Source organism: Eumetopias jubatus, unplaced genomic scaffold, assembly GCF_037043125.1.
Source record: "Eumetopias jubatus isolate StellerSeaLion01/CBP00866 unplaced genomic scaffold, mEumJub1_p1.0 scaffold_8, whole genome shotgun sequence".
NCBI classification, from domain to species: Eukaryota; Metazoa; Chordata; class Mammalia; order Carnivora; family Otariidae; genus Eumetopias; species Eumetopias jubatus.
The window spans coordinates 2562791-2588173 of NW_028274814.1; the positions used below are offsets into that span (position 1 = coordinate 2562791).

Below are 25383 nucleotides of genomic sequence, written 5' to 3' on the forward strand. Positions count from 1 at the left end.
CCTCTCTTAAAGCCCCATCCAATAATTACCCAGTGAAATATACTTAGGAACTATTTGGCTTCTTATTTTGAACTTCTTTCTTTTTTTGTTGTCATCATCATTACTATTATTTTTAACTTCCTTTAAGAGGAAGAAGAGAGGAAAGGGGAAAGCTGGAAAGTGGCCTTAGACCAGTGACTGAGAACGTGAGACATGGTTTACACCGTTGCCAGCTAATTACAAGCATCTAGTATGTTGTAAAACAAACAGATGGGCTGTCAGTGATAAGTGTGTGGTTAAATTATTTAATTTTGTTAATTGAGTATTTGAACAATTGTACTACCTTCCTGGTGAATGCTCCTAATGGTGGTGACTCCAGGTTTCACCTCTTTGGTAAAGCACATACCTTATGGAATGTCTGGAAGCTGAGCCTTTGGTTTACCTAGAACTCTGCTGGAGTAAGAGGCTTGATAGTTAGTGCTATATAACAAGCTATGAAATTCCCCTTGAATTTTGAGGTGGTGTTGTATTCACAGGGCTGTGACTGCTTTCCCTTTTTTCCTCCTTCTCGTCTTTGTTTATTTTTAAACTCTGGAGAAGCGTTGAAATTTCTTCAAGGTACTTTCATTTAAACACGCTTAGTTCTTTTTCAAAAATGGCCGTTGCCTTTATTTCCTTTAAAGAACATAATTTTAAATGATCTCAAAAGTTAAATCTTTTTTCATTTATTTCATGAGTAGAAAAAAAATGATACAGTAAAGTGCATGGATTATAGCTTCCAAATATTAGTGTACCTTTATCTCCCTATGGGATATAACTTTTTACAAATGAGATTTAATTGTGTATGCACCAGCTCTGAACCAGTATTTCATTTTTTTGTTATTAATTGAAATATAATTGATGTACAATATTCTATTAGTTTCAGATGTTCAACGTAGTGATTTGACATTTGTATGTATTATGAAATGATCCCCATGGTAAGTCTAGTTACCATCCATCACCAGAGTTAATAATATTATTATCTGTATTCTCCATGCTGCACATTATATCCCCATGACTTACTTATTTTATAACTGGAAGTTTGTTCCTCTTGATCCTCTTCACCCATTTTACCCACCCCCCAACTCCCTCTCCTGTGGTAACTATCAGTCTGTTTTCTATGAGTCTGGTTTTGCTTTGTTTTGTTTGTTCATCTGTTTTGTGTTTTAGATTCCACATATAAGTGAAATTATGTGGTATTTGTCTTTCCCTGTTTGACTCATTAGCTTAATAACTTCAAGGTCTATCCATGTTGTCACAAATGGCAGGATTTCATTCATTTTTATGGCTGAGTGGTATTCTCTTGTAGATCTATACCACATATTTATCCAGTCATCTATGGATGGACACTTAGGTTGCTTCCATATCTTGGCTGTTGTAAATAATGCTGTAATGAACATAGGGGCATATATCTTTTCCAGTTAGTGTTTTTGTTTTCTTTGGATAAATACCCAGAGGTGGAATTGCTGGATTGTATGGTAGTTCTATTTTTAATTTCTTGAGAAACCTCTGTACTGTTCTCCATAGTAGTGGTACTAATTTACATTCTTACCAACAGTGAATGAAGGTTTCCTTTTCTGCACATCCTCAACAATGCTTGTTATTTTAGTGTGTATGTGTATGTAGGGGGCGGGATTGATAGCAGTTATTCTGACAGGTGTAAGGTGATCTTATTGTGGTTTTGATTTGCATTTTGCTGATGATTAGTGATGTCAAGCATGTTTTCATATGCCTGTTGGCCCATCTGTATGTCTTCTTTGGAAAAACGTCTACTCAGATCTTCTGCCCATTTTTAAATTGGGTTTGTTTTGTTTTTTGTTTTTTGCTTTTGAGTGGTATGAGTTCTTTATAGATATTGGATATTATTAGCTGCTTTTATAATTTATGATTCTCAAATATTATCTCCTACTTAGTACATTGCCTTTTCATTTTGTTAATAGTTTCCTTCACTTACAAAAACTTGTTCATTGGATATACTCCCATTTGTTTGTTTATTTTTTTAAAAAGATTTACTTATTTATTTTAGGGAGAGGGAGAGAATCCTCAGACTCCCTGCTGAGCCAGGAGCCTGTTGCGGGGCTCCATCCCAGGACCCTGAGATCATGACCTGAGCTGAAATTAAGAGTTAAATGCTCAACTGACTGTGTCACCCAGGCACCCCTCCCATTTGTTTATTTTTGCTTTTGTTATTCTTGCCTATAGAGTAAGATCCAAAATAAAATATATCACTAAGACCGATATCAAGGAGCTTACCACCTATGTTTTCTTCTTGGATCTTAATGGCTTCAGGTCTTACATTCAAATCTTTAATCCATCTTTAGTTAAATTTTGCATATGCTTTAAGACAGTGATCTAGTTTCATTTTTTTTTTTATTCTTTTGCATGTAGCTGTCCATTTTTCCCAACACCATTTGTTGACAAGACTGTCTTTTCCCCTTACCTGACTGTGCCACCCAGGCGCCCCTATCTTTAACTTTTGATATTTATTTACAACATGTCTTGGTGTTGATCTTTCTGGGTCATCTCATTTGGGACTTTCTGTGCTTCCTGGACCTGGATGTCTTTTTCCTTCTCCAGGTTAAGGAAATTTTCAGCCATTATTTCTTCAAATAAGTTTTCTGCCCCCTTCTTTCTTCTCCTTCTGGGATGTGTATAATGTGAATGTAGTATGTTTGATATTTTCCCACAGATCCTTAAATATATCCCCATTGAATTTATTTGTTCATGTTTTCTGTTCTGTTTGGGTGATTTCCACTACCCTGACTTTCAGATCACTGATCCATTTTTCTGTATCATCTAGCCTCATTTTGATTCCATCTAGTGTATTTTTCACAGCAGTTATTGTATTCTTTTGCTCTGTGACTTGCGTTTGGTACTTTCCTATATTTTTCTATCTCCTTGTTGAAGTTCTTGGTGTGGCCATCCATTTTCTTCTGACTTTAGTTAGCATCTTTATGACTATTACTTTGAAGTTTTTCTCAGATAAATTATCTCTGTTTCATTAAGGATTTTTTCTGGGATTTTATTTTGTTCTTTCATTTGGAACATGTTCCTCTGTTTCCTCATTTTACTTCACTCTGGTTTTGTGTATTTTGTAAAACAGCTCTATCTCCCTATCTCGGGGAGTGGCTCTGTGTAGGAGATGAATCTTAATGTTTAACCTGACCCTTGTTCTTGGTTGTCTCTTGAGTTGTCTCTCCAGTTGTTTCAGTTCTGTGGGGTCCAGAAGCCCAATCCTCCCCAGCACACCTAAGCCTGGTGCTCACGGGACATTCCCCGTGTGCACTACACATACCTGTTCAATGAAGGCAGGGTCGCACGAGCAGCGAAGGGTGGAAGGCATGGGTCTGCTCACCTGCTGCATCTGGAGGTGCTTGCAGTGGGGAGAAGGGCTTGCTTTCCCATAACTGTTAGTTGGCTAGAATGAGATGCAAAACATGGCACCCACAATACTATCACTGGCAGTGTGGAAGTAACCCGTCAAAATAGCATCTGCCAGCATTCCATCCCTGAGGAGAATACCAGCAGACTTCTACCCTCCTTCATCTGTGGTCTAGACTTTTTTCAGACTGCTGCTTTTTGAGCTGGGTCCTGCATGTGAGCCCCTTAAGAGGGAAATCTTTGTTCTTGAATGCCCTGTGGTTCTCCTTAATGTAATTCCCATTGGCTTTCAAAGCCAGACATTTTGGGGCTTCCTCACTCTGGTTCAGGCCCGCAGCGTTGTGGTATCTAGCATGGAGTACAAACCCCTTGCTCCTCAGGGAGAAGCTGTGTATATGTATTGATTTATGTATGTATATATTTATTCATATTTGTGTTGTGTTTTAAGCTTTTTCCCAATTGTGGGTCACTGTGCTGGGGGTTTTGGCAAGAGCACATGTCTGTGTGTTCTTTTCGTCCTTTCTTATGGAGTAGCTATTCAGGTAGTTCTCAAGTTCTTTTCTGATGGAACGGTTCCATATGGAGCTGTTTGTGTGTTGTGTCTGTGGGAGGACATGAGTTCAGGATCTTCCTACACTGCCTTCTTGAACCACTTTTTGCCCTCCCATTTAAATGGGACTTAACCAGTATTTCAATCACAAGCATGTCATTTTCTGTCATTTATTACACATTTCCTCCCTCAATGTGAAAGGATATTAGGATCAAACAAATAGATGAAAAGCCTAGACCAAAAAGAGAATAAGACAGAAAAGTAAATGTAGTATAGATTAATTCAATGGAAGCAATTTCACAGAATCCATCAGGCACTGGTTACCATGGTGTTTAGAGATACTGAACACACTCAAGTAGAGAAGTATCCCTTTGCAGAACTACAAGTTGTTTTATAACTGTGTCATTTTTAATCCCTGTTGATTTGGCATTTAAAGAAGAAAATCTTGTGCAACTTCCTTATATAAGGGACAAAGAGATGAAGAAAATCAGGTTCTTTATAAACTCTTTTTAGGCATTACCAGTTTTCATATTGGGAAACAACAGAAATATTTGTTTTTTTCTCAATATTTGTATTGCATTCTTAAACTTCCGCATGGACTCGATAGTAATGGTTATTCAGAGTTAGGCTGTCATTGGGAGAGAAAAAATAGATTCTGAGCAGGCTGCTCAGAATCATAGAAGTCAGTCTTGAGGAGGCAGACACACCCATGGTTCTTGTTCTCAGAAATGCTTATAGGTGGATTCTTCTCATTCAGGCAGAAACCTTTCCAAGCATTTACCGTGTGGTAATTCCTGTGTTAGGTGCTAGGAAACAAAGATGAACAGGACACAGTCTTTCTCTAGAGATTTGCAGTCAAGATGGAGTGATGGCCAAGAAATCACACAACTATAATTATGTGATAAATGTTGATATATAATAGGTACTCTGTGAATTGATAGAGGAAGAATTGTCTGAATTACGTAACTGAAGCTGGCTTGTTGCAGAAGATGATTTTAAATGTGATGACAGCTTATAAAGGGAGCTACATCAGCTCTGTGGTGGCTGCAAGGGCAAATTAAGCAATGGAGTATAGCAGAAAGGAAGAAATTAAGTTGAACTCGTGAAGAAATTGCATATATATCTAGTGGGAATAAAAGAATACATATTCATGGGATGTAAGTTGAAATTTCCAAGAGTAACTTCTCTTGTACAAAATTCCAGTCACACTTGGGCCTTCTCAATTTTGGAGATATGACTAATTGAATAACACTTACTGAATACTTATTTTTGTAAAAGTGACCCATATATGTCAGTATTGCTTTCTGATTTGGATTTCAAAGTCAAAAAGTCTAAGGAACAATGTGGGATGTGAATTATATATCATAAAGACGACATACAATGCAGGACATCTCGAATATAATATAATTCAGGAAAATAGGAAGAAATGTGAAGTCAATGTTAGAGAAATTCTTAAAACCACTTAAGTATTGATATGGCCTGAGGGATAATGGAATTTTTTAAGTAAGGATCTTGCTGGGCCTACTTAAAAAGACTATTTTCTGGAGTAAAGTAGATGGTCTTTTCTGATTGGAGGCATCAGCGATAGCTAGCATATGGCTGCTCATCCCCCAACCACTGCCTCAGTACCTAGACAGAGACAGTGTTACCTCCCCCTTGATGCTGCTTTTCTTTATAAGTGTTTATTTTTTAAATTTCAGTTAGTTAACATACAGTATAATATTAGTTTTAGGTATACAATATAGTGATTCAGCACTTCCATGTAGCACCTGGTGCTCATCACAGCAAGTGCACTCCTTCATCCCCATCTGTTGTTTAACCCATTCCCTACCCATCTACTCTCTGGGATCCATCAGTTTGTTCCCTGTAGTTCAGAGTATGTTTCCTGGTTTGCCTTTCTCTCTTCTTCTGCTTTGTTTTTTCTTTTCTCTTTGCACATTTGTTTTCTCTCTTAAATTCCACATATGACTGAAATCATATGTATGGCATTTGTCTTTCTCTGACTGACTTATTTCACTTAGCATTATACTCTCTAACTCCATCCATGTCATTGCAGATGGCAAGATTTCATTCTTTTTGATGGCTGAGTAATATATATTCCATTTTATATATATATAATATATGTATGTGTGTGTGTGTGTGTATATATCTTCATTCATTCATCTGTTGATGGACAGGTATTTGGGTGGTTTCCACAATTTGGCTGTTGTACATAAGGCTGCTACAAATATTGGGATGCATGTATCCCTTTGAATTAGTATTTTTGTATTCTTTGGGTAAATACCTACTAGTGCAGTTGTTGGATTGTAGGGTTGTTCTATTTCTAACCTTCTGAGGAATCGTCAAACTTTTCCAGAGTGGCTGCACCAGTTTGCATTCCCACCAGTGAATGCAGGAAGTTTCCCCTTTCCCCACATCCTTGCCAACACCTGTTGTTTCTTGTGTTGTTGATATTAGCCATCTGACAGGTGTGAGGTGCTATCTCATTCTAAGTTTGAATAGTATTTCCCTGATGATGATAAGTGATAATGTTAAACATCTTTCCATGTGTCTGTTGGCCGTCTGGATGTCTTCTTTGGAAAAATGTCTATTCATGTCTTCTGCCCATTTTTGGGGGGTGTTGAATTTTATAATTTATTTATATATTTTGGATGCTAACCCTTTATCAGATACGTTATTTGCAAATATCTTCTCCCATCCTGTAGGTTGCCTTGTAGTTCTATTGATTTTTTCCTTCGCTGTGATGCTGTTTTACTTTACTCGTCATCTTATGTGTATTTCAGAAATAAAGTTAACTGGGCACCTGGGTGGTTCAGTCGGTTAAACATCTGCCTTCAGCTCAGGTCATGATCCCAGGGTCCTGGGATTGAGTCCCGCATTGGGCTCCCTGCTCAGCAGGAAGCCTGCTTCTCCCTCTCCCACTCCCCCTGCTTGTGTCCCCTCTCTCGCTGTGTGTCTCTCTGTCAAATAAATAAATCTTAAAAATAAATAAATAAATAAAGTTAACTGATTCCCATCCAGAACTCTTGATTCACAGTTTCCTTACCTTGAAATCAATTTTCACTTCACACATATAATTTGATTTCCTCCTGATGTAAATGTCAAACATACCCTTCTTATTTAAATCACAAATGCTGCTACTTTCAGGGTGGTTATGCCAAATAATTGTCTTTTCCTTTGGTAGAGAAACTATGTTTTATTTTTTTATTTTTTTCTATTTCTAGGACTTAACCCATAGGTATTGCTCAGTAAAGCTTACAGAGTAAAAGTGTGAATGAACCTGTGCCTACCCATATTAGCAAATGGCATTGCTATGTTAGATATAGATAAATAAAGACATATCCTGGTTTGGTAGTTGTTAATGAGTTTTTTCTGAGGTTTCTAATAATGTAATGTTAGGTATTTAAAAAGCAAGATAAAAAAATGTATACTGTAGACATTGGGTTTATGAAATTATAAGATTTAAATTTGGTTTTGAGGAACTTAAAACTCCAGTTGAAAAATGTGTATAAAAAAAAATCTATGCTCTGTGTCAGAAGAATTGCACGCACAAGTGCCCTTGGGATTTAGCAGAAGGATAGGATACGGTGTGCCATGATGTACCCGCAGTGGAGCAGGGGGGCTTGATCTGTTCTTTGAAGGAAATACAGGAGTTATGCTAGAGACATTCTGGAATGATACTCTTCCCCCGGAGGAGAATATATGAAAGGAAGATGCCACATACACATGTGCATGATTTGGTAAGAAATAATGAGTTGAGGATTTGAAACAATTTATTATAAGATAGTGCTGGAGAGATTGTTACAAAGCACTTTACGAGTGACCGATGAGACCTCATTCAGTAAATAATGGAGAAATTGTTAAAGGTTTTCAAGAAATAAGACCACTTAAAAAAATAATAGTTATTCTTTTACCTGGACTCCATAGTATCACTTATAGTGGATATTATACATCTTTTCCCCTGTGGAAACCAGTATGGCTAAAGCATATTCTTCTTTTTTTTTTTTTAAGATTTTATTATTTGAGAGAGAGAGACAGAGATAGTGGCAGAGAGCACAGTGGGACAGAGACAGAGAAGCAGGCTCCCCGCGGAGCAGGGAGCTCGATGCGGGGCTCAATCCCAGGACCCTGGGATCATGACCTGAGCCGAAGGCAGACGCTTAACCGACTGAGCCACCCAGGGAAAGCATATTATTCTTAATAAAGTGCGGTCTGTTTCTCTGGGTCTTTTCTGTAATGGACATTTCCCATTTATATATCTATTTTTCTTTATTCTTAGACCTGTGGTCTTTGGAGTGTTCTTCCACAGTACTTTTTCTTATGCAAATAGTAGTTATAGGCTTGTCTTTATTTTATCCAGCAAGTTTTTGTTTGTTTTTGTTTTTAAAAGATCTTGTATCTACCAGGCAGTATTGTTGTTTCTCTGCGTACGGTAGAGCGTACGGTAGATCAGGGCTTGGCAAACCCTTTACAGGGTCAGATATTCAACATTGTTGCATTGTGGGTCACCGAGTTTCTGTCGCCAGTACACAGTTCTGTCATTGCAGCATGAAAGCCACCATAAGAAATGTGTAACCAAATGGGTGTGGCTGTGTCCGGTGAAGCTGCATTTATAAAAATAGGTGGCAGGCTGAATGTTGGCTTGTGGGCCGTAATTTGCCAGCCCTGCTATAGAGAACCAAACAAATAAAAATGCCTGTCATCATGGAGTTTCTATTCTAGTATTTTTTGTATCTAAAATCCCTTCTTCTGTGTTTCCTATTCATAATATTTGTGGGGGGGGGCAAGAGTCCAAAATTTCATTGTCACTTACTGGTTGATAAAAAAGTCTCTCTGTTGTAACTGTATATTTAATTTCCCACCAACACATACCCCTAAATCTCAGGAATTTCCAGAAGAAGGCAAATTAAAAAAAACAAAACTCATTGAACATCCTCCAGTGAGTAATAAGTATTCACAGAACTCTTCTTCCTATATCTGATTGTCAATCATGAGAATTGAGGAAGACTCTTAAGTCTTTAATTGGGAAAGCAGCAGCCCTTGGTAAGAAAGGGAGAGTCTGAGGGTGTGTGTGTGTGTGTGTGTGTGTGTGTGTGTGTATGTGTGTGTGTGTGTGTTTCTAGCTTTCTGCTAACAGCTCATGCTGGCTAGGCCTTATTAATCCTGTCTCAGCTCACTTTATATAGATGAAGATATTGATCTTCAATTTAATATTTAGAGTATCAGGTGAAGAGTCAACACTACACTTCCAATTGCTGTAGTAAAGTTTCTTTTCAAAATGACTTCTTCCCCTTGACTTTTTGCTTTATAATACATTAAAAACAAAAAGTTCATTTTCTTTCCAGGATTTCTCGTTAGAAATGTTGTGTTACCTTTCTGTCAATGGTTAACTTGACCACATGTTATCTTCATGTTATTGGCAGAGGGGTTGTTCAGAACAATTCAGGTTTTAAGACCAGAGATCCCTGGTCCAGAACCCAGCTCTGTGTTTTGGTAGAGTGTAGCCTGAGCAACTTAGCTTCGCTTAGCCTCAGTCTTCCCATCTAAGGGATGGACACCCCTATGATTTTGTACAGCTTAAATAGGAAAATATATGTGATTACAATATAACATTTAACAAAGTACTTGGCATTGACAATTAATAAGAATGCTATTTTATCATCCATTTATCTTCCTGTTATGTGCCTTGGAATTCCCTCCGTGTTGCTTGTTCTGGTTGTTTAGATAGGTGCTGATTAGTCTATATAATAGTGGAAAATGATGATTTTTTTTTCTTCTGTTTTGAACCCAAGATGAGAATTTACTGCTATCATAAATTCAAGATTCACAAGAACAGCCGACCCTGGGACAACACAGGTTTGAACTGTGTGGGTCCACTTGTAAATGACTTTTTCTCCTATAAATACAGTACAGTACTGTAAATGTTTTTTGTCTTTCTTATGATTTTCTTGTTAACATTCTGTTTCCTTCAGCTTACTTTAAGAATATAGTGTACAGTACACATAACATGCAAAATATGTGTTAACTGACTAATGTTATTGGCAGCAGTAGGTTATTAGTAGTTAAGTTTTTGGGAAGTCAAAAAGTTATATGCAGATTTTTTACTGCACTGGGGTCAGCACCCCTAACTCCACATTGTTCAGCGGTCAACTGCATACACTAGTTTAGTTAGTTGAGTTTATATTTTAATGAAGAATTATAGCCAGTTTGAATTTCATGGAACTAGTTCATTTCAGATCATTGTAGAGTTCTGAAGTTATCATTTTTGAAAGAATAAATATGCTCTTTGAGTATTCAATTTTAATTTACTTCTGAGAAAACACAGTTTAACTTTATCAACTGAATCTGTAGCCCTTTGTCTGAAAGTTTTCAATTGTGCATTCTTAGTTGTAGACTTGTTTGTTTTAATAAAGGACTATGTAAATACATTTGTTTTAGACAGAAAAATGTAACTTACATTTAGATAAATCTTGCTTCTTTAAATGTAGAAGTATGATGCTTGTCATTTCTGCCCTAAGCTGAAGGATTTCTCTATTTTTATTTACCTTTTTTATGAAATTCTTCTTCATCTCATCTCTTAAAGATTTAAGAAACTAAGGATTTTTTTTTTTTTAACTTGAAACTTATTTGAACTTTCTTCTGTTTGTGTCTGCTATGTTGGTGGATGTGGTTCTCAGGGACCAAATGTGGGTAATTGGTAGCTCCTCATGTGAGGTGAGAGGGTCTTGCTGATGCGATCCCATTCTGCCCGCTCCTGCTCTGCCTTCAGGACAGTGGTGGTGTTTATACTGTGTCAGCTTTTATTAAGATGAATTATGATCATTTCCATACAGCTGGGTGGCGGTTGTGGGAGTTTACATTATCAAAGCAAAACTCAGACTTGCTTAGCCAATTTAGATGTCAATAAAACATTTGTTACTTATTTTCAGTTTTATCACTGGTTGTAATTTATACTTAGAATTGAAAATGTTACCATGTATGACTGAGTTTGTTTTAATTAAGTGTATAATTAGGCTAATGAACCTTGTAAAAATGTAGTGGTGCAATCCTTAATATAATCTAAGCAGTTAAATTTCTAATTATACATCCAAAATCATGTACAAAGATGCAGCATTTCAATGGGTTGCTTTCTGTGACTATATTCTTCTTCTTTGTCCCTCCCCCGCTATTGGTAAGAAACATTGCTCAAAAGCCACAGGAAAGGGCTTAGAAGCCCTTTCTCACTTCAGAAGTGAGAATTGTACATAGTGGATATAGTATTTTTTCCCAAAATTTTGAAAAAATATAGGAAACAGTAGAAATGGGGTAGGCTTGGGGATGTTTCAGATTTAGCAGAAAAAAAATCTGTGTGCTCTAAAAGCCATATGTGCCAAGTTGAGCTTACATTAGATTCACACAGGAGGTAAAGGAAGTTCTGTTTCTACACCCCCAAACCCTCCAGACATACCTTCATAAATCTGTCCCTCCACATTAATAAGCGCACCGCATCCTTTCTCCTATGTCTGCCAGCTCGTCTGGCTGTTCCTGGACTGTTCCTCATGTAGAGCTCACCTCACTGCCTCTTTCCCCTCTTTCTCTTCATAGTTTTTGCAAAGTCACTTCTTATGGAAAATGGTTGCCTTGATGAGGAATTCTGGTACTAATTGCCTAAAAGAAAAACTAGTCTCTATCCCAGCACACGGACATGCCAAAATGTTTGGGACTTCATTATCTTCAGTTATGTGTCTAATAAGTGTTGTAGGGACCACAACACCATAGGCAGTCAGATCTTTATTACTCCAGAACAAATAAATACTAGTTGCTGGATGAATTTGCAAACTATATACCTAAAATTTATTTTTAATTATACTGTTTGAGAAGGCTTTAAATTGAACGTGGGAGGTATGAAAATCTATCTGCTTGCACTCACCTTTTTCAGGAAGATGAAAGTGTTACAACTTCCTGTTGATTTCCCTTCAGAGGGTACTTTTCATTCTCAGCTGTTACGTTATCAGTTCAATTTTCTTGTGAAGTTTTTTTGATTGTTCATTCCCATTCCTTTTGTAATCATTTTCACCTAGTGAAGCAAATGAGATAATTTTGCAGATTGTACCACTTTACTTTTAAATTAATCCATTCTTTTTGAGAGAATGATTCTAATAGTGTGGTCAAGTACTTAGAAATCAGCAGGCTACTAACTTTTCCTTAATTCAGTCTGTTCCATTGATTCCCTGATCACTTGCTGTGTTACTCAGGGTGAAATTCTTCCTCCCCGCCCCCCACTCCCCCTCCAGCCCCCAATCAGTTCTCTAGTCCCTGGCACTGAGAAAAAGGACTCCAAGATTTTGTGTCTATTTGAATAACTTTGGATTCTAAAAGCCTCATTTAATAAACTTCTGTTTATGTTCCATGTAAATGTGATGGTGTATTTTTGATTTGTAACATTTTTCACTGTGTATTAGGATTACTGATGAATTAGGCCATATATGAGGACTTATTCAGAAAGACAAGCCATTGAATAAATGAAGCATGCCATGCTTTTTTACTTCGGATTATTATTCTACAATGATTCCCCGGTGGGGGGAGTAGATTATAAAAGAAAAATGATTATCTAGATGAATATAAATCCATAGGCCTATTCATCTGAAAAATATTGATGGCACTTGTAGAATTAAATTACATATTTCCAAGTTGTGTTATTTTAAGCTGTGATAAACACCAAAAGGATCTATCTGGGGTAAATTTGTAAATTTAAACAAATTTTCAGTACTAGTTAAGTGCTAAGTAATTTTCATTAAACATAGTCTGTCTCTGTCTCTTCTCTCTCTCTCTCTCTATATATATGTATGTATATATATATCTCTCTAAAAGTATTCTGTGGGCTATTTTAGAATACATAAAATATTTCAGAATACATAAAAGCACAATCATTATTCATCACTTTAGATTGCAGGGATATTGTAACCTTACTGAGAAACTGCTCATGATGTCACCATTTTAAAACTAATTAACCTGGAGTAGTGTTGGGAAGGCCTACTTTTGCTGCACACAGAATGCGTGTACTCTGACAAAGCGCGAGAGCGCTCAGTCCGGGGGAGGTAGCTTTTAGCAACAAGTGTGGCACCACATGTCTGCTTGTGAGTGTCCGTGGGTGTTCCTTTAACGTGGTTCCCTGAACGTGGTTGCTTTGATGGTGAAGTGGCCAAATGCCTTCTAGTTCTCATACTGTCAATAACTGTGATTTAATTTGCCTTCTCAAATTATTTTGTCTGACTCCACAGAATTGTAGATGTATCTTAATAATTCGATTCCTCTCATGGAACACTTAATCCATTGCACGTAGAAACACACTTACCCAATAGGGAAGTGTAGGGAGACAGATCGTGGGCATGATGACTTTTTAACAGTAACTTAATTATGGGTGGCGTATTGTGTGGGATCGCTTTCTTCCAAATAGGACTCAGAGTGTTAAGTTGCTCATGCAGCTGTGTCAGTGTACTTTGTTCTTACCTTTGAACTGAGAGGATTTTTATATTTGTTTAATTCCAATAGATGGTAGTGAGTTACCAAAAATTACCTACATAATACTGTTTTTATCAGTCACTAAGACTTTTAGACTCTTACACTTAATAGGTACTAATCTTCAAATGGTGTAATTACAAAAGGTGATTTAAATATTATCTCCCCTGATTATTTTTGCACGTTGGTGGACTTGACCTTAGTAAAACATGCTATACTGTACTTAATAATAAAAATTAAAATGAAGTTAAAGAATGTATTCATGAAAGAAGCAAGTTTAAGTTGCAAAATGACAAGTGAAAAAGGACTCTTTCAAATCCGTTTTTTTCAGTTCAGTCATATATTTCGTGGAAATAACATCTTCATGAAAAAAAGGATCCGAATCTAAATTTCCTTTCACTCATATTCTGTTTTGCAGAAAGTTTGTTAGAAAGTTGAGACTTGTTTGCCTCAGCTAAACTCATTCAGTTTTCATTCGTCAAGACCTTGCTACTAGTTAGGTGCTCAAGCGCGCCTTGCCGAATGCCATCTTCTCTGTCTTCCAGGAGCTGACCATGCACTAGTAGAGAGGAGGTGTGTGTATAAGTAACAGTTACAGGGAAGCAAGATGAATGGTCACAGAACAAGTAACAGTTACTTTAAACGTTTATAAGCAAAAGCCGTCTATTTTACTAGAAAGCCTGTATAGGGCATGGCAAGTTGTATTCTGTTGGAAGCTTATATCTGTATCTGGGCTACTAGAAATATCGTCAACGTTTATTTGACAGGTTTCTAAATTTGAGTATCTATATGGGTAGTATCTCTTAATGTTAGGATTATGAAAGAAAACCTAAGCTTCAGACAGGCCCAAAATAAGTTCATAAAAATTTCTAACATGATCATCATATAGAATTTATGTTAGCCATTAAGTCAGTCACAGCACCAGAACTATGTAAAGATTCCTGCCTGTTGTGCTGTGGTCCCATAATGTTTGCTGCTTGTCCCAGAGTATCTAGAATGTTCTTTCTCTCAGTCAAGACATTAGTATCCCAGACCAAGTACGCTAATAATTTTTGCTTTTTTATCTCCTCATTGGTCTCTAAAAGTTCATTCAGGCTTTTCTTTCAGCCTGCAGTTGGAGCACACATTGATGAGGTTTGAACTATTGACATTTGAACCTGTCACTGGCTTTCTCTTATTTGTCTTTAAATGGGAATAAATGGCAACAAATTTTTTTTACTTTTGGGAGACCTAACAAGTTTTGAAATTCAGAATATTAGGCACCATCAAATGCAGATGCCAAGAACGGAAACTTTCCTGTTTTTCTTGGCCAATGTACAGTACACTGAGGTTAACCTTTCCTGGTTACCTGCACTCTCACGGCGAGACAGGATTGCCATCAGCCATGTACCAGCTGGCTTAAGACCGAAAACTGCCAGAGCTATCCACAACTACACGCTCGGCTATGCTCCACACTGTGCTATCCACTGAACCATCGGGCGAGCTCTGTTTGAGGCAGTTCTAAGCAGAGAAGTACAGGGTTTGTTTCAGAAACATAATCTTGACACCCAGAAACAATTTATTACATTTATTGAAAGGCTCCATTTCTGCACTTCATTTATACTGTTGTGCTTTTTGTGTTGGTGTTATTTTCAAATGTACTAATAACGATTTAATGCACTCCTTTATCAGGAAGTCTTTGTAAATATAGTACCAGCATTAAAGCAGGAGGGCATTGTGCATGGTAGAAATATTACATGTGTAATGATTTGCGTTCTTAATGTTCCAGAACCCTGGGGTTATTAGTAAAACGATTGGAGAAAGGTGGTAAAGCTGAACAAGAAAACCTTTTTCATGAGAATGATTGCATTGTCAGGATTAATGATGGCGACCTTCGAAATAGAAGATTTGAACAGTAAGTGTGTGTCAGCTGCACTCTGTTCTTTCATGCTTTCGGCTTGAGAGAGTGCAGCCCAGTGAAATGCTTCAAACAACACGTCTGTGTCTGTCTTTATACTAGAGAGGAGTATTTTCTGTCATTATCTAGCTTTTAAAAACTTAATCAAACTCCAGGTAATTATTACCATTAGACTATATTTCAAAATGCCCTCCGACTGACAGAGCGCTTCTTAAAATATTATGGGCTCAATTTAGACTTCACAGTTTTGCTACTGCCTCTCCTTTTGGACAGTTTGCCAGCGTGCTAGGTTTTATTATACTTCAACTCACATTTCCAACTTTGTTTCATGTAATGACTCCCCATATAAATAAGCAGAGAAAGCTCCTTTGAACCACAGTGTGGTCCACTCAGATTTTCTTTGTCCTGATTCAAGTCCTTATTCAATTAGAAAGATAAAAGTTGTCCAGTGCCTATCAAACAAGGCAAGAGTGAGAAGAAATCAAAAGGACTTTGTGTAGGATCTGAGTTGGGAACCAGCATGAGGAGAAACAGTTTCTCAGACTGGTCCTGGAATAGCACCAGGACCAAAACTCTTCGCATTTTGCGTCACTGAGGCCGCCTTGGTGTTCTTGAGAATTTTGGATACACAGACTTGAATTCATGTTGCTGATGATGGATAGTTGATTTCTATAGTTTTCTAAGTATATTTATTTTTTCAAAAACTCAAGTGGTCCCTTGTAATAAAATGTAATTTTTAAACATATTGGGTAATATTGTGGAGAGAAGATTGTATTTAACTTCCATCTCTATTGCAATTATAATACCCCTGTTGTGCTTAAAACTATTACTTAATAATTTGTGATTGAGAGCACAGTATCTTCTCTGTAGTTATAGATAATTTTGTCATTTTTATTAAGTGAACGAGAAATTTATATTTGGAGAAACAGCAATGCTTCTATCGGAGCTTGCAAACTTTGATTGATAAATGGGATATTTTAAAATTTTGTTTTTCAGTTTCACAAAAGTCTGTCAGTTCTTGTTGCTTAATTAGTATACTTAATTAAGCTCATAGTATCTTCTAGTCTGCCGGTCTTAATTTGCTAATTTTCCATTCTTTCTCAAACCCAGAGCACAACATATGTTTCGCCAAGCCATGCGTACACCCATCATTTGGTTCCATGTGGTTCCTGCAGCCAATAAAGAGCAGTATGAACAACTATCCCAGAGTGAGAAGAACAATTACTATTCAAGCCGCTTCAGTCCGGATAGCCAGTATATGGATAACAGGAGTGTGAATAGTGCAGGACTTCCAGCACTGCAGAGAGCTCCTAGACTGAACCACCCGCCTGAGCAGATAGACTCTCACCCCCGACTACTACCTCAGAGCACACACCCCTCTGGAAAACCGCCGGCGGCTCCAGCCCCAGCACCGCAAAATGTATTTAGTACAAATGTAAGCAGTGGTTATAACACCAAAAAAATAGGCAAGAGGCTTAATATCCAGCTGAAGAAAGGTATGACCCACCTTGTTTTGTTTTATAGAATTTTATCTTATTTTATTTTATAAGATTTTATTTATTTGAGAGAGGAAGAGCACAGCGGCAGGCAGAGGGAGAAGCAGACTCCCTGCTGAGCAGGGAGCCCGATGCGGGGGCTCCATCACGACCCGAGCTGAAGGCAGATGCTTAATCAACTGAGCCACCCAGGCACCCCTATGGAATTTATTTTAAAAATCAAATCAACTATCCCATTACTAGAGGAAAGAACTGATATAACAACGTAAAAATGTATTTAAAATTATAGTTAAGTTTTTCAGATTCATTTTGCTGTATCAGAATTAAAGTATGAAATTCAGAGAAAATAAGGCTTTAAAAATAAGTTTCTGTGAAGAAGGTAGCAGTTACTACTGTGGTAAAACTTTTTGGTAAGGGAGAAAATTGGTTTTAGGATATACTATTAAACCTAAAACAATAGTAAGGACTTGACTGTTCTGATCACCCCACTTGATGTCCAGACATAACTCTCAAAGAGGACGTTAGAGCTCCTCCACTTTAACCCCATCATTTTGGTAAGGGCAAGTGATTGATTGGAAGCTGTCGTGGTTCGTGGGAAGAAAGAGTAGGTTCACCGATCAGGTGGCTCCTTGTCTGCTACTTTTCCAGAGTATTATACTGCTTTCCTTCCTTAAGATGACAAGGGAAATTCTAATGGACCTTGCTAACTCTTTATTACATACGCCTTATGTCAATTTATTTATTTAAGTGTCCTTTCCATAGACTATGCATCCTTGTATACAGGAAGCATGCTTTTCCATTTTCTTCTTGACGACTCTGGGCAGACTGCTAGGCTTGATTTTCTGATTTCCAAACACTGTCCCCTCCAGGCATTGAGTTACACTTTTGCTGTTAATCATCCGTTTTAGCTGAGCATTCAGATATATTTTAAAATCATCTCTTTCAAAATGGTGTCATAAAGAATATTTCTCTTTTTATGAGCTCAACCAACTCCTACAATTAGGTGAAAGTGAATTCAAGAGAGGTTGAGTGATTTCCCCAAGTCACGTGGCTGTTGGCAGCAGATTCTTACGAGAACATTTTCCATATCCTGACATTTAGACCATTCTTTCCATTTGGAGTAGGGTTTACAAGGTTGTAAACTCTGAGATTCCTGTTTCCTTTCTAATCATATTCTTTCATTGAACTTTATGTGAACCACAAACTCCTTATTTCTGGTTACTGATTTTTAAGCTCCAAATACTTGGTTGACATGATCAGGAATTGACAGCTTTACTCCATTTTTGAAACCTCTTACAAATGCCGAATTTTGTTGGCATAAACCCCTTTTACCTTCATTAATTCCTAAATGAGATAAGTATCAGATCCTGTCTTCTTCTTTCTCTACTCAAATAACAGGCCCTTGTTTTTAAGCAAAAATACGGTAAGAACCACAAATGGAATTGTAAAAAAAAATAAAATTCTGCTTGGGATCTCTCAACAGAGGAAAAATATTTTACTTGGCCATTCTCATAAAGATATTAGTTCATAAATATCTTTGCCCTTTTACACTAACAGGCATATTTATTTCATTAATTATGTTTTTTTACACAATTATATTTTAACAACTTATGATACAATATGAACTTTTAAATGAAGTGAAATTTTGCTTGACATTAAAAGAGGCATTCTTTTGAATACAGAAATTAACAGTTTTATTTTAATAGCATTTTAAAAGATGATTACGTTGACAGAGCTAATTGACAAAGACTGCACTCAATCATCAAGATCAGAAAAATGGAAACAGTGGTTTTCTTTTAAACATTTTTTTGACTTTGAGTATTCTAAATGATATAGAGCTTCATAGCTCTATTTTGATTTTAATTTACTGTGAGAATGTATGACAAAAGGCGGAAACCAACTGTACATTCTGTCAATACTTACAAATATTTTATATGAAAAATAAATTAAGTTTATGATAAGTAAGAGTGCAGAATGCTGATTCTCTTTGATTAGTACTGAATAGAGGTATTTTAATAATAATGATTGTATGACAACTGAACAGGCTTTCATTGTAGCTAACTGATAGGATTATTACCAGTACGATTGTTACATTTAACATTTTTAATAAAGTATATCAAAAACATAGGGTGTGTCCATGTTAAACTTTAAACTCAGTTCAGAGTGAACTGACATGCTTTGAATGACAGTTCTTTCATAAACTGAGATCAGTTCTATGTGCTAAATGGAGAAGCCTTCATGATAATGATTCTTAGGCATAATTTAGGAACCATGTCATATAAACATGACAAAATAGAATAGCCCTTATGTACTTGCTCCTATAATTATGATTTCTTAATATTTATTGCCATTTTGCCATTCTCAGATACGCTGCTCTTTTGTAGAAATTAGCTTTTTAATAAAGTCAGAGGAGAAGGTCAGTAATCTGTTTCAGTCAGTGCAAAATGTTTTGTTGGCTTTGCTAAATGAAAATTGATATCTATTTATCTTTCTTTTAAAGGTCACTGCCTGAACTTTCAGCTTACAGATTTAGGGGTTATTGCTGATATTTTAATAGTATTGAGGTTCATATAACAGTCAATCTTTGTAGTTCATACAAATTAATATTGCAAAAGGAGAATAATTTAGAATTCTTTCTTAATAAATGTTATTGCAAGTCATTAGAGTTTCATGAAAGCACAGAGACATATGGAAAAGTCCCAGCAGAATAATTAGGAAAATTTCATATAGACAAGATGCCATTCAAGTCTTCAGCACAGAAGAGTCAGGAAATTAACAGTCCAGGCACATTAAAGTGACTTCAGGCTTGAAGTAAATGAGTGTTTTGTTTGTACTTGAGAATATATAGGGTAGGTTCTGTTACAGGTATAACTATGGGGTGTTTTCTTCATATCAACTTTATGTTTCTTCTTTAACCCGTGTTTTCATTCATAGTTACTTGCCCATATTTATTTACTTACAGATTTGTACTCTTGCTTCTAGTTTTGTACTGTTGCATCAAATTAATGGTATCCTTCCATAGATTTTTCACCTTTATGTAGTTATTCTTCCGACATGAGCCAAGTATTTGTCCTAGTATCACTTTGACTGAAATGGAACCTAATATCCTAAAAAGTAATTTTTTAAAAAGCTCCAGTAGAAATTAATCATTATTAGAAGTGTTATAAAAATTGTGTAATTCATTAGAAATTTGTTGTAGTCTTGACATTTTTTCTTGGCTCATTTTGGCTTGCTGCATGTCAGTTCTAGTAACATGCAACCCCTTTTCTATACTGTATTGCGCTTATGAGTGCCTGTCAGGAAAGCTGCTGAAGAGCCTGGAATTAAAACTATACAGACCAGCACAGTGATTTGTAAATGCCTCATTAATTTCAGTACCTTTAAACATAATATGATGGTCCTTAGACTTGGTAGCTACGATCTGAGATGGGGTCTTCCCTGGGTAATTTGCCTTTGTTTTTTATTTTCACAATTTTATTTATTGGTTGAGAAATATATATGGTAAGATTTAGGTAAATAGAAGAGAACTAGGAAAATACAATATGGTTCATCCTGTCAGTAAATTGTTTTAATTATAGTGTTGGGAGGGCCTGTTATCTAGAAAAATTTTTCTTTTCACTCTTTCTTCTCCATCTTCCTGATCGTTTTCTCTTTCCTTACTCCTCCTCCTACCCTTTAAATCTGGATACCATGATTGCACAATACTAATTGATATTTGAGGTACTATGGTACTATGGGTTTTAACAGAATTTTTTTTCCACATGGAGAAATTAAGTTTATTTCACGTCAAATATTTTGACCAGTTTAGAAACTTTTAGCAGTCACATTTGTATATTACCTTTCGTCTGTCTTGGACTAGATTCCCATTTCTTCTTAAGGAATTTTGATATATAAGCCATTTAAACCTTCCCTAATTTAGTCTGTTTTGGAAAAGCTATTCAGACTTTTAAAGTATTAAAAGCAATGTAGGCCATTGTGAAAATTACAAAATGTCAAGCTGAGGTAGAGAATAACAAAACCTTTCTGTGCCATATACCTCTGAAATTCAAGGTATCTCATTTTATTTACTTTTTTTGTTATCATTATGTATTTAGGTACAGAAGGCTTGGGATTCAGCATCACTTCCCGAGATGTAACAATAGGTGGCTCAGCTCCAATTTATGTGAAAAACATCCTCCCAAGAGGGGCTGCCATCCAAGATGGCCGACTTAAGGCAGGAGATAGACTTATAGAGGTGAGTGACTTCTCTAAGTCAGAAGTTCCATAATTCTTAAAAAGTTCCATTTTCAGGGGTCAGTTCTTTTTCATATCTTCATAAATATGCAGTTAAATTTTATATTTTAGTAGAAGTTTGCATCATAAAGCAGTGTATTTCTGCTTTACTTCAACTTGTTTCCATGTTATTTGATGAGAAATATCTTTTCATTGAGTGTACTCATAAATTTTTAGCTACTCAGACATTCAGTTTATGAGATAACATAACATTTGTCATTATGTAAGTACAGTGTCTGCTAGGTTCTATTTCTAGGTGGCTTTAAATTTATGTCTGGCAATATAGAAATGATATCTACTTTGTAATCAGAACAGAGACAAATGAAGTAAATGAAAACAGTGTGTCTTGATGAGAGGAAATTTTGAAATGGCAGCGTGGAGAATGAATTGAGACATAAAAATCAAATGTCAGAAAAAAATAGTTTTTCAAAATTTCCTTTCTGTACTTCATGAGTTTCGGTTCATTGGTCTTTGAGGCCATCTTAGATATACATAAACATATGTAGACATTCCTGTGTTTGTGATTGCTTGTGTATATAGAAGTAAAAGGAAGAAAGATTGAGAAAAATAGATCAGTCGCTTTTCTTAGTGTTTTCTTCAGAAAACATGTCTGTATTCTTAGCCACAGATACCACCATCCCTAATTATTAACTACTGTTCAGACACTAATGTTAAACTACATTTTGTGGCATTACCCTTTCTTCTTTACTTGTAGCTTCATATGTAGTTTCGAATTCTCCAGATCAAACTCTCCTAAAGATTTCTTGAAAAGTAATGGAGCAAAGGATTGCCTTCCAGGAAAAGGATTTTTCCATGGCTACATACGGTGCCTAGATTTCTTAAATCTTGTTCCTTTCCTTTGTGTCTTATTCTTGTGACACCATTTTTTAAAGGGGCACTGGTAGAGGCTAAGTAGAAGAAAAGGTTCGAGTATAAATTATATTTAGAGTGTTGTTTCCAGAAAGGGCCACTTGTCCTTGGTGCATAAATTGAGTAGTATTGGTCCAAGTTTGCGGTTATAGCTTGTTTTATGTAGTAGGAGGCTCAGCTGGGACTTGAATTTATCATTGCCCCTGAGTCCAAAACATGTCTGTCCTCCTGTCTCTGGCATCAGCCTCACCTTCTTCCTTTCTTTTTGAGTCTCTTTCCTCCCATAATACTTTGCTTTCAGCACATCACAAAGGCTTTTGTTTTTCTTTTTGAGCAGTGGGGAAGAGCCTGAAACCTCTGTCTCTTCAGAGTTAGGCTCTATTTTCTGTAGCTATCAGCTTTACTTGAAACTGCATTTTCACAAGTCTTAAACCTAACTTTCTAGTATCTGTAGTTGCATCTACCCAGTGTCAACAGTTTTGTGGGCGGTTTTTCTGAGCATGTGGGTATTTGGAAGCATACTTAAAGTATCAAGTCACTCTTTTTTTTTTAATCTAGAAATTTTTCCTTTCTTTGAACCTGTTACTACTTATCTATTTTGTGCAATCACTTAAATAGTAGTACACTGAGTAGTAGAAGATGGTTTTTAGTGGAGAGGGAAATGTTCCAAAAGGTATTTTAACTACAGGGTAATTTTGATATTACAATTTAAATAATATACTTTATTGTCATGGACAAAATGTTATTTTTCTCTAAAGTGAATACTGTCAAATAGTTTATAAAAGAAATTTTCACTCTTATTTCTTTTAAATATATAGTGCTTTCTGGTAATGTTATTATACTTCCTAAAGGTAAAAATAATGAGATTCCCCAGAAATTGGTTATTTCAAATCTCTCTCACTTTTTTTTTTTGTAAGATTCTCTTAAAACATTGAAAAATATCAAGGTATTGCTACCTCAAAATATTGCTACCCCTCTGTAAATATAATTATTATTTTGTATTCTTTAATGTTTGTCTCTTAGGGATAAAAAGTTATCTTCATAAGTTTCAGTAAAATTTCACTGAAAGTTTTACCAAAATATTTTTAGTGTATTTTTACTCCCACAGTTTTTACTCCCAAGTAAAGTGTGTTTTTACTCCCAAGTTTTGTGTTAACCTGATAATTTGGATATATTTGTTTATTAGTTGTTACTTGTTAATGCTCTGGTGGCTGTGGCTTTTGGCTTATTAATGAGTGCTAAAAGATTTACTACTTCCTGTCCTACTTCTAGATACCTAGGCTGTGTTTCTTTATTAGCTACCAAATCATGGGAGAATCCACAAAATGAGCTGTGCTCCATAGGAGACATGATACATTCTAGGATGTGTGTCTTTTCTTCAGTCATATATGTTTGCACAGCACTGCAGCTGAAAACTTTTTATTTGTTTTAGGTAAATGGAGTAGATTTAGCAGGCAAATCCCAGGAGGAAGTTGTTTCCCTGTTGAGAAGCACCAAGATGGAAGGGACCGTGAGCCTTCTGGTCTTTCGCCAAGAAGATGCCTTCCACCCAAGGGAACTGGTGTGTAAATTTAGAGCAGATGAAAGATTTCTGATGCACACGAGCCAGGGATCTGGGCTAGTCACCTGATGGCCAGTGTTTATCGAGACATTTCCAAACAGTTTCTATATTTTATATTTCTTTCAGCCTTAACTTCGCATAAGCATTCTTTTCTTATATTTGCTCAGTTTTGAAGATAGATCTCCACAATATTGAGTGTAGGGGTATTTAAAAATGAGATTGCAAGGATATTTTCTAGGACAGCAAATGCTTATGAGGGAACACTTTCAGATGGACTGATTGAATACAGAGACGTTGATTACTTCATAACTGTCACTTCAAAGGCTGTTGTTGAAAACTTGCCATCTCCTCCACTACATATGACAAATGTTCATATTTCAGATTTTCATAGTGCATCCAGCTAAGCCAAATAAAGCTTCTTGCTTCCTGTTGTATGAAAAGGAGTACCTTAACTAGAGTATTACTGTTGAAAGTAAGGAGACCTGAGTGGTACTAAGCCCCATGGCCATTAATTACCAATACTGACATTACTTGGGATGACATAGATGAAATCAAAAGGCATTTGTTTGCACTTCATTTCATTTTTTAAATGTGTATCAATATGTCTAAATATAAGATGTATTTACATAGTATTGGTGTGAATGAAATATGTATACTAAGTTGACATAGTTTGAATGTTTTTCTGCAACAAGTGCCAGGTTTCATTTACTATATAAAAACAACATAATGGGAGGAATCACTTTTATCTTTTAAATGTGGTAAGAAAATTGTTTTATTTCCAGCATAAGTGGTATTTTAAATGTTTCAAAACAAATTTTAGTTGGGCCATTTTAGAGCATGTGACATCTCTTTCAGTCAGTTTTTAGCTTTAAGCAACAATTAATTCGTATATACTGGAATGCAAGGTTTTAGGGGCACAGTTCCCAAATTTGTCCTATAGCCCTAAATCTCTTAGGCTAGTATTTCAAGTGCGGATGTGTCATGGTTAGTAAAATTTTCCTTTTATTATGAGCCAGTTATGTTTCAGTGTAGGAATACCCCATCCCCTGGTTACACAAATTTACTGTGATTTCATGGAATTTCCAATTGTGATAGGGCTGTAAGCTGAATGCTTGTGTTTTAAGTAAATTTTGAAAGTTATAAAAACATCTTTATTTCTATTTTGAAATGTTGAATGCATTATTTCCCAATTTAAATTCGGTTTTCCATTTTCCCCCCACTGTTATCCAATTTTGTGCTTAAAATGCCACCTGATCCTAAATCTGGAGATGTCTCTATTAAATTGTAAATGAGCCCTTAAAAAAAAAATACTAAGCTTTAGATGGAATTTGATGAAGCTTTAATTCTTCGTCAGTATATCTTAGCCTGGGTACTAGTTAGCATTATCAGATTGCCAAAGCTTAAACACTGTTCTTCAGCAGCCCTTCCCAGACTCATTGCCAACATCTAGCCAGCTTAAGGTTATTCAGGTTCTTCTTGTCCAATTTTGATCTTCCAGGCTTCTGTTTTCCCCTTCTGCTGCCTAGTTTTTTTCCTTGGTTATTTAATTTATTGCTTGTGAGCTTTTCATTAAGGAGTGAGCCAGTAGGCCGTCAGTCTATTATTCATGTTGCAGCTGCTTTTTAAGATTCCAAAGAATAAAATTCTGAAACTTAAAGGGGAGGGGGTGCATTTAAAATGATCTTTGAATCCAATTAACAAAACTCTTTTCCTCTTGCTGTCTGTCTTTAAATTCTGTGTCTAAAATAAAATACTGTTATCAATATGTGCCTTTTTTATAAATCAACCTTTTAAATATCTATGTAATTAAAACAACTCTATAATATGTGAAAAAAATCAC

General features: G+C 36.1%; 1 protein-coding gene across 11 annotated transcripts in view; it reads left to right on the forward strand.

Annotated features, from left to right (window-relative positions):
• PARD3 (par-3 family cell polarity regulator) overlaps positions 1–25383 on the forward strand; it is a 644160-nt gene that overhangs the window by 366886 nt on the left and 251891 nt on the right. For all 11 annotated transcript variants that reach the window (XM_028120914.2, XM_028120917.2, XM_028120915.2 and 8 more), the window contains 4 exons: positions 15216–15341; positions 16455–16840; positions 20935–21074; positions 23415–23543. In XM_028120914.2, the coding sequence (XP_027976715.1) occupies positions 15216–15341; positions 16455–16840; positions 20935–21074; positions 23415–23543 (781 nt within the window). The remainder of the gene's footprint in view (positions 1–15215; positions 15342–16454; positions 16841–20934; positions 21075–23414; positions 23544–25383) is intronic.